This window comes from Trypanosoma cruzi, genomic scaffold (genome assembly GCF_000209065.1).
Source record: "Trypanosoma cruzi strain CL Brener 1047053516803 genomic scaffold, whole genome shotgun sequence".
Classification (NCBI taxonomy): domain Eukaryota; phylum Euglenozoa; class Kinetoplastea; order Trypanosomatida; family Trypanosomatidae; genus Trypanosoma; species Trypanosoma cruzi.
The window spans coordinates 43,105-53,083 of NW_001849486.1; the positions used below are offsets into that span (position 1 = coordinate 43,105).

The 9,979-nt window shown below is 52.0% G+C and overlaps 1 protein-coding gene and 1 pseudogene across 1 annotated transcript, besides 7 other annotated features; both read right to left on the reverse strand.

The window, feature by feature from the left end:
- Positions 1 to 9,979: a sequence feature (heterozygous, non-Esmeraldo-like haplotype).
- Positions 43 to 70: a microsatellite.
- Tc00.1047053508403.10 (hypothetical protein, conserved) lies at positions 247 to 5,544 on the reverse strand (the record flags this gene model as incomplete). Its single annotated transcript, XM_801153.1, has 1 exon — positions 247 to 5,544. The coding sequence occupies one exon, from the start codon at positions 5,542 to 5,544 to the stop codon at positions 247 to 249; it is 5,298 nt and encodes a 1,765-aa protein (XP_806246.1).
- Positions 4,963 to 4,983: a microsatellite.
- Positions 5,562 to 5,627: a sequence feature (A-rich).
- Positions 5,651 to 5,702: a sequence feature (A-rich).
- Positions 5,792 to 5,823: a sequence feature (AT_rich).
- On the reverse strand, positions 5,966 to 9,979 carry Tc00.1047053508403.20 (annotated as a pseudogene).
- Positions 9,155 to 9,188: a microsatellite.

A 9,979-nucleotide genomic window follows, 5' to 3' on the forward strand; every position in this document is an offset into this window, starting at 1 on the left:
GGGGGGGGGGGGAAAACAGAGAAACAGGAGGAAAAAGGTGAGTAATATATAATAATAATAATAATAATAAAATGAAGAGAGTTTCCCCCCTCCCCTCATGCACAATCACACAGAAAACGTCGCAAAAAAGCCGGTTGGCACGCAGTTTTTCGACTCGTTTTCCTCTACCAGCAGTTATTCTTTCTTCTTTTGCTTTTTCCATTCCCTTTGCGGCGAGTGCATGCGGCTGCGGCAGTTGTCACGTGGTCATGTGTACGACGACAGATTTATGGTAAGACGTTGCGGAACTGCCGTCGCCGTGTGGTTGTGCTGCGACCCTCCCTCCATCTTTAGGGACGACTCGTGCGGTGTTTCCCCAAAACCCTGCAGTTGCACGAGTCGACGCAACGTCGCAGCCTCCTTGCTGCAAAGTGATTGAATGACAGACTTCAACTCGCACACATGATAGCGCATCAACTGCTGCGTCAGCGCGGCGCAGGCATCGGGGTAGAGGGAACACATCGTGTCTGTCGCGTCAACGTAAAAAGATGATTCTGCCTCCAATATCAGCAGGGCGCGAATGAAGAGACGGACGCGTTCCAGGACCAACGAACTGTGCTTCTCTTGGAGGAGCATTTCCTTGTGAATGATGCACAGCAGTGCGTGCTGTACACATGGCGACCACTGCCGCCGCAGCTCGGGCTGATGCGCCGAGGAACACGCAGTAAAAATAATGCTGCACAGACGCACGTCTTGATGCATTTTGGGAAACACGCGCTGCAGCAACGCCAACGGGTCAGCGCTTCGGGCCAGGGCCTCCATAAGGCGAGATAATGCGGCCTCCATAACACGCGATCCCACAAACAACGGCTGCTGCTGCTCGTCCGCCAAATTAATAAGTTGCAGAAGCACAAACCCACACGCAGTCGCAAGTCCCATCTCCCGTCGCTTCTCCTCCGAAATGTGCTGCATGTACGCCCTTGTAGCCGGTGTGGGCTCGTCACCCACAACTAAAACATCAACGTCAAAAGAACGTAAAACGGTGTTGATGCAAGCAACGCTGCAAGAAGCCTCAACGGCAAGGCGTAGACTGGCGAGAGAGCCCACACAGGGGCGATGATGAGTTGCCAGCGCCAACAAGACCGGTTCTACTTCAGCCGCATACTTCTCACAGGTTGTTGCCGCGGCAATCTCCAGCAAATAAGTGGCATCCTCATCGTTTATTGCTTCATCACCTTCCTGCAAGAGAAGCCCAAACGCTGTGCTTGCTATGAGTTCCTGATGCTTTGTGGATAGAAGGGGCACAATGGTTCGTAAGGGACGCAATGCTACGCCTGGAGTACATATCACCAAGCACAAAAGGCATCCTGCCGCGTGGCGGACGGTTGGGCCCAACGCCTGCACAGCGGAGCACATATTCTCCAGAACACTGAGAACGGCAGCAAGATCGGCGTGTATGCATTCATCTAGAGTTGTTGAAATCATATCATACGTCGGTTCAAATCCGTGCACCATTGCCATGGATGCCACCAACTGGTTGCTTATTAAAGCCACAGCCGCCTGCCCACTCAATGACGCAAGGGCATCCAATGCAGCTTCTTCTGCCTGCAACCAACCTGCCGCTGCCGCCCGTGTGCGGCAAGCCGAAAGCGCCAAGACAACACGTCCACATCCGCCGTGAACAATGGCCTCATAGTCCGCATCACATCTCTCCAGTGTTTCTAATAGTGTCATCAAAGCCAAAACTACACGGCGTACACTATTGTCATCTGCCAAATTGCAGTTGATAAAACTCTCTGCGAGCAGACAACTCTCTTCGCAACAAAAGACAGAGCTCTGGATAACTCTCCGCATGCCGCTCACTAACATGACACGCCAGGAAAGCAAAAACGGTGTTGAAATATCCTTTACTCGGTTACCATATTTCTCCACGACGATGAGAAGGGCATTAACTGCAGGCCGTATAAAAATAGGCTCCACTTCCGCAAGCGAAACGGACCAAAAAAGCAAATTCAGGTGGCGCACAAGAGCATCGCCCTCCAAATTGACGTATAGATCTGGCTGCCGCATCATTTCAGTCATCAGTGACAAGACCGCCAGTTTGGATCCCACTTCACTTGCCACCATTTGCACCTGCTTCTCGTCGTCATCCCTCTTTCCATTCATTTTCGTTTTCTTCACTGACGACAACTCCCCCATTTCTTCCTCGTGGTTGCTATTCATCAGCGGCTCATGCCTGGTGCACACTTCATCACAAAGCTGCGCTGGCTTCCCTCGCATAATGAGCTCCATTTCCTCCAGAAATACGCTCAAATGCTTCCGGTCGGAATTTTGCAGGATAATACGAGCCACATTTATCCATGCATTACGAGTTTCCGTAGAAACCGCTGCATCCAACATTTGTGCAATTCTCAAAAGTGGAGCACGAAAAAAATCCACCGTACTAACAACACTGCAGCAAACCCCAAGCATCTCTGCTGCTGCTCGGGAAACGGAGTCGCTAAAGCGACCATTGCCTTCCAAAAGCCCCAACACCTCCTTTTTAAGGGCGAGGGAATTTAAAGCAGTCAAAAAAGAAGCAGATACATTTGCCATCGCATCCGTCGGTGTATGGTTTGGATCATTCACAGCGAGACGCACCGTGTTCAGCACGGCACTGGTGACTTCATCATGGAGTGCTCGAGAGGAGAATAGAATTTGTATCACGCCCCGGACGCAGACATTCACACCTTTGTTCACCATCGCCTGCTCATGCGGTAATAAAATCAAAAACAGCTCGAGTAAAAGAACAAAGACGAATGGGTCAACTATTGTTGTCATGGCAGGCAAAAGGAGTTGTGCCACCAAAGCGGCCGGTAAGACGGAATTGATGAGTTGCGAGTGTCGTGGCGTCATGCGTACCATTGCCACCAATGCGGCAGCCGCAATTGCCATGCCGCCACTCACACCGTGTTGCCTCAACACACGCAGTACAAAAGAGATCGCCATGGATGCGGTGACACTGCTTCCGGTCCCGTGCATCTCGCCTAGAGCGAGTAGGACACCGCTGAGGCGGTAGGCATCCTCGCCGTCGTTGAAGTTTTTCACGACGACGGAAGTGTAGTCGTCAAGTTTTCCTGTAATTACCGCCAGACGTGCCAACAACCGCGCTGCTGCACGCCGCACTGCCCATACACTCGATGACAGCCAGTGTTCTTCCACAAACATAAACCATTCCATCGCTGATGTCTTCACCCATTCGTGTTCACTGTCACACCGCGCGAAAATGCCGTTGAGGCAGCACAGAACGTTCCACGCCGTCACTACCGGGTCCGCCTCGGCAGCAGCGCACCACTCCCGCAGGCTAACAAACACACGCTGCACACATTCCTCCCCCGCCCTCTCCGTGCAACCACCAACAATCAGTGAAACCGCACGCCACGTGGCAACTGCCTGCGGCTTTTGCGTCATATTCGGCAAAAGACGCTGATAGTCATCAAGGCATTCCTCTGCCACACCTACAAGTCGTGTCCCCCCCATGTCACTAATTTCGCCTTCTTCTTCTGCTGCACAAGGCACACCGTCGCGGTTGGCATCAGACACATCCGCAAGTGCTTTTGCCAAGATACCACGCTTACCCATGCCATCTGAGCAGACCAACCAGGGCGCACCAGTAAACAGCGCATACGCCGCAGACCACACTGACTGCTGTGATGAGAAACCGGCCACCTCAAGCGCATCTAACAACGCGACTACAAGCTTCAGCTCAATGTCGGACGCACCAACTTCTGTAAGTACGGCGCATGCGGAACTCGCAGCACGCGCATAAAGTGATGTACCAGAAGGATTACTAACGAGAAGACTTAAAAAAACCCGCACGGACATCTTGACATTCGTGATAGTTGCAGGAGACAACTGATCACGCTGATGTTTGAGTAGCAGAAGCGCAATTCGATTAAAGTATTCAACGCGTCTAAAAAAAATCATCTCCACCTTCGGAGGTGTAATGCCAATACTAAACGATGCAAAAAGGGCAAGAAGGGTCTCCAATACGCATGGCCGCTGCACAAACTCGGCTGGCATGGCAAGGAGTGCTTTTGCGTGCAGCGCAACGGATGTTGGAAGTGGTTTATCGGTTTCAATTTCATTACTTGCGGTGTATAACCGCCGCAGCAACGCCCGACCACAAACTTCGTTTTGGTGCGCAAGACACGCCATGGCTTCGCTCGTCACTTGCATGAGGGATGAGTGCCGCACTGGTATCTGCAAAAGTTGTGCCCAAAGCACGGTGGCAAAGTCACTAGTTGCAACAATCATGCGAACGACACCCGTCAAACACAATAAGGCAGTATGTGTAACACTTTTCGTACATGATGCATCGAGAAAACGTACGAGAATCTCCACAAGGGAACCGCGGAACATGTCGGAACCCATACGCGACGCCCACAGTAACACAGCCCGAGAGACAATGGTTGGCATGTACATGCGGTCATCATGCGGGGTTGGTTGCAACAGCTCAAAAATACGGGCTACAGCATTCTCCATCCACTCTGATGAGACAGTCTGAACTAAAAGTTCCCCAATTGCCACTGAAAGGACACGTTGTGTCGCATGTGTCATCGCACGAGGGTGAAATATACGCCTGATCATATCTCCAGCGTCAGCAGCATTTGTTGCGGCAAAGTGTGTCCAATCACTTCCGTGCTGTGCGGTATTCAACAAAAACCCAATGACGGTACCCAAAACATTTTCAATCTTGGAAGATATTTCCTCTGATTCGGCAAGACGGAGCATCATGTCAAGAATAACGTTGAATTGAGCCGTATCCAGCACAACGCCCTCCTTTAGCAGGACACATATGCTTTCCAGTGCCTTCTCTCGTACTACAGGAATAGAGCAACCCACCGCCTTGCGTAAGTAATCTACCCAAGGTGTCGCCAAAACCAACCGTCTTGGAAGCGAATTTAATGGTGTGGGGCTGCCCGTTCGCTCCTCTTGTGGATATTGTTGTTGTTGTTGTTGTTGAACACATTTATAAGGCTGTAGAATGATATATGGAACTAGCTCCAGGGCAGCCAACCGCGGAGCGACACTTACTGTCTTGACAGGGTGGGGAAGATGGTACCGCGGTATGCAGTCAATATTTACTGGAGACCGATGGAGAAAAACCCGTAGCAGTTTCAGTGCAGCATGAAGTGTGACGTTGTTGCCGCTACGATCCTTCGCTAACCGCCTCGCCGCGTCCCACAGCTGTGGGATGTGGTGGGCGGCGTTGACAGAAGGTTTCGTCCGCGCCAGAAGAGCATCCATGGCGCCCGCCCATGACTGGACGGCGATGCACGAGAGCGGATCCTCTAAGACGCTCCCCACCGCAAACTCAAACACCTCCGCGACGGCGCCGCTCGACACCAACGCCTTCCACTCATCGTTTCCAAGCACCGGCACCCGCAGCTCAATAAATTGCACTGCTGCCGCATATTCCGTCTGATCCTGTACACTTAATGGCTTGGCCTGCAGCTGGGCAGCAATGCGTCGGAGTTCCTTGAGCAACAACTGGAGCCAATTCGTGCTGACGTCACTCACCATTGCAAGAAATACCCCCCAAAAATAAAAAAACAAAAACAAAAAAGCAAACAAACAACAAAAAAACGACAGAAAAAAAAAAAAAACTACTCTACCGAGGGCTTGTTGGAAAAGCAAAAAAAAAAAAAAAAAAAGGCAAAAGAGAGACAGAGAAAGAGAGAGTGAATTACAACAAAATGCTTTATCACTTACCCCACATCGCAATTTAAAAACGACCAACAAAAAGGAAAAGCTACAGTTTTAAGCCAGGAATAATAATAAAAAAAGATTTTTTTTTTTTTTCTAGACGCATGACACAAGCACATATATATATATATATATGCGTTCAGCACAAAATCATTTTTTCTATTTACATCATAAAAAATGGCATAACCAAGTAGACAAGAAAATAAAAAGGAAGAGTGAATCGAGACGAAATAAAAGACTATCGCATTATGCGCTTCATGGATTTCCCCCAATTCTCCCGCCATTCCTCCTCCTTCTCAGTCCACTTCTGAAAGGCAACGCTCGCCTTGTCCACAGCGTTCGAGGAGGTATTGTTAAAATGCTCTACCGATTGCTGGGTAAGCTTTGCCATTTCCATGTGCAAAGGGGTCTCCGGCGCAACAATGGCGACAGCCGGCGCATGCTCCTCCAAAGACACAATGGAAGCATCATTTTTCTGCCGTCGATTGCCTGCCAAAGAATATAAACGCGACAACCTTGAAACGCGTGCAAAGGCGGATGCGATGTCAATATTTGGTGCAGCGATTTCGGCATCCGGGTGCTCAGCGTTGAACATCTCCAGCGGCCGCACAGCACGGAGTGGCACGCGACCGTGTTCCACTTCCTGCAGCGCTGGAACGGGCAGAAGTACATTTGACGCCTCAGCAGCAGAGTAAGGGTCAAACCTTTTGCCTCCTGACGTTGTGCTGCCCTGGAACTGGCGATTCATTGTTTCACGCAGTCTCCGTTCTCGCTTCGTTGAGTGCTGCTGTATCTCTTTCGTGCGGTTCTCCTTTGCTTTGAGACGCAGCAGGCTGCGAAGCCCTCGGTGCCGACCATCGCCCCCATCGTCATCGGCGGGTTTTAAATTCTCCGGCAGCACAACTCCCCGCAATAAAGCAAAAAAATTGTTGCTTACATTAAGACTTCTTGCGGCATGCATGGTGGCCTCGTCCTCTATCTCACGCAGTGCATATCCCCATATTTTTTCGATGGTTGCATGCGTCACGGTCTGCCGGGCGTTTTCGGCATCGCACAGCGCATCAAGTTTATCGCGGTTGTAGTTCGATGCGAGGGTAACTTTTGCAAGACGATCGTGCATAGACCGCAACGTGTCCGAGTCGCCATAAAAGCCGGCAAAGACATCAAACACAGCCGCTACACGTCGTTCCATTGCCGTGGAGGACAAGGTGTACGTCGAATTAACCAGGTAGTTTGGAATCTTTTGCAGCGCCACAGACAGGCGCTGCACCTGCTCGCGGTACCGTTGCACCGCCTTCACCATGTACTGAGAGACATTTCGCTGCTGTTGATCACAAATCCGATTGCACATCTCCATGACATCCTTGAGATTCCCCCCCGACATGCCGGGCAATCGGCGCAGAAGCGGTGGCGGGTACATAGAAAAGTGGTGGTCTGTCAGAGTTTCCACCTGCGATTTCGTCACCGCAAGCCATTCGTTTAATTGCCGTTCCGCAGGAACAACTTCCGGAAGTTCAGTTGTTGTGTAGAGCGCGGCCATCATACAACTCGGTATTGCAGAAGACTTCGACTTACTCCGTGGGCGTCCTTGCGAAGAAAAAGAGGTAGTTGATGGTGTTGGTGTTGTCGTTCCAGCTGCTGTCGTGGCCGCTTCCTCCGCGGTTGCGTCAGAAGTAGCGCCAAGACGTGGATCGATGTAGTTTTCCTGCGGTACGTTAAATAGCTCCACGCCGTACTGTAGGCAGTCAAGGTGCCGTCCACGCACATAAATTTTCTCGCGAATGTGATCAAGAAGACGCATCACTTTTGACGGATCACTCGCACGAATCTGCCGCTGCGTCTCGATCCTTAGATCTGCCAGCCGCCCACTCAACTCCGCCTCCACCTCACGTGTGCGGTCTTGCGTCAATGTGATCGCACCTGCCCCCGTACCCCTTGCCATTTTTTGTACTTTCTTCGTGGGCGTGACGGTGGGAGAAGAAGCAGCGGAGGCACGTCCAGTAGCAGTCGACGACCGTACCTCCGCATTGCTAAAAGAAACGCCATACTCCCGACCCGCCATCTCTACAACCGCCTTGGAAAAGTCATGCGGTAAGGACTGCGAGGAGAGTTTTTCCTCCAATTCCTTAAGCATCTCTTCAATCTCCGCCTCGCTGGTCTCCGAGAGTGTCGTAAGGGAGTGTACCTGCACCTTGAGCCGTGACAATATCTCCTGCAGACGCGCCAAAAGTTTCAGCTCCCCGGCGTTCTGCTCAAATACTGCCGTGTAATTGGACTTCATCGTGTCCAAGCGCCGCACGTGTTGTTCGCGCTCTGAGTTGAGTTTCTCCTTGAAAGCCTTTGCGGCGTTGTGAAGCCGCAGCAGGGTGTCCATGACTTCTTTGCAGCTGCTGTCATTGCAATCGTCCCATGCGCTCGTGTCATGAATATCGTCCAGGTTATCAGGAACAATCTTCCCACAGCCAAGGAGATAACTACGACACTCCGACTCCAACGACTCTCTCTGCCTTGTGAAATCCGTCAAAATCTCATAATGGTGATTAGTATTAGCCTCCAAAGAGGAAGAGACAAGGGAGGCAAAGTTCCGTTCCTGAGACACCAGCGCATTTATCGCGTTCGTCTTCGGAGCCATTTTCTCCAGTTCCTGAAGTTGCTCGAACAGTTGGTTACTGAGGGCCTCTGCGTCGCCAAATGCTACCATAGAAGACCAGGCGGTTTCAAGCGCCAAACAACTCTCCCGCAGGCGAGCGCAGCGGTTCTCTTTCTTCAAGTGCACCGCCTCGACCTCGCGTACTCGCCCCTCAAATTCAGACTGCATCTTGGCAGGGCGACGGCGGTGATGCCGCAGAATTTCATTCGTCTCCTCATCGACCGCGGACTTCTGCGCGTTGCACTGCTTCTGCAGATGCTCCATTGAAGCGTGACGAAGATGAACTGTCCAGTTGAGGACTTCAACCCGTAGCATCTCGCGCCACGCCTCAACGGTAGAGAGCGAAAGGGACGCCGTCCCGCCATCTTCCTTAAGCACGTCCTTTAGAAGCGCCTCGTACGTCTGCAAGAAGGCGGGCGGTAGCACGACACTCAGCATCGGGGAACGTCGACTGGAGTTTGCGCCGCTTTCACTCCGGGATTGGTTGTCCTTTATCTTTTTACTGCCTCTCTGTTTTGACTGAGACAACAACTTCTTGCTGCCTGACGTCAAAGAATTGCGTCTGACATCACCCCCGCCGCTCTTCCGACTTTTTTGCTGCGACGACTGCGGCGATGCAACTTCTGGTGAGGCTGGCAAATTGTCTTCCAGTGCCAGTGGCCCAATGATGAAATACAGCTGCCCATCCACTGCGGTGATGGTTGGATACGGTGGCATCGTCTCCTCGTCGCTTTCGGAGTCAGACTCCACAACAACACCCCTCCCACGCCCTTTTTTCGTCGCGGCCGCCTCTGCCGCTGCTGCCGCCGCCAATTCACGCTCGCGCCGCACGCACGCCTCCTCGCTTTCAAGGCCAAAGAGTAGCAACAAATTAGCGCAGTGCTGCTCCATCTCCTTCTGCCCCTCCTGCACGATGCGTTGCAGTGACTGCACGGTGTGGCGGTGGAAATTCGCGTGCTGCACTGCGATGCGTTCAAGGATATCAAGGTTCTCGACAAAAAATCTCTCCGCCGCCTCCACTGTTGCCGAGTGCTGCAGCTCTTTTTGCTTCCGTGCGAGCTCTGCCTCCACGCGTTGGAGGGCATCATCGTGGTCTTTACGTGCCTCATAGAGTTCAATAAAACGCGAACGAATGAACCCAAAGGCCTTTGTCACCGTCACCTCCAACGCGTTCGTCGCCTTCTCAAATGTCAGCAAAACGTTGCTCGGCCCAGTGAGCAGAAAGCCTTCAAGTGTCCCGTGCTGACCATTCAGCTCGACCTCCACCGCGCTGGTGAACCACTCACTCTCGTGTCGGATGGTTGCCAGCAAAGGCAACACTTCGGTGTCCACCTCCCCACTAAATTTTGCGTGCAGCGCGGCATTCGCATTGGTAAAGCGCTTATACACATCATCTACACCATGCAATGAGGCCCTCTCCAGCATCTCCGTTTCATTCTCCTCCGGCTGGCAGACCCACTGCACAAGGGCATGCAATTCCTTGAGGATCAATTCCGCCTCTTCACACAGCCGCTCTTCCTCAATACGGACTTCCTCCGCCACTGTGGCACACTGCACCAAGATGTACGCACCAGAACGTTCGCCTTACACGCCATTCCATCG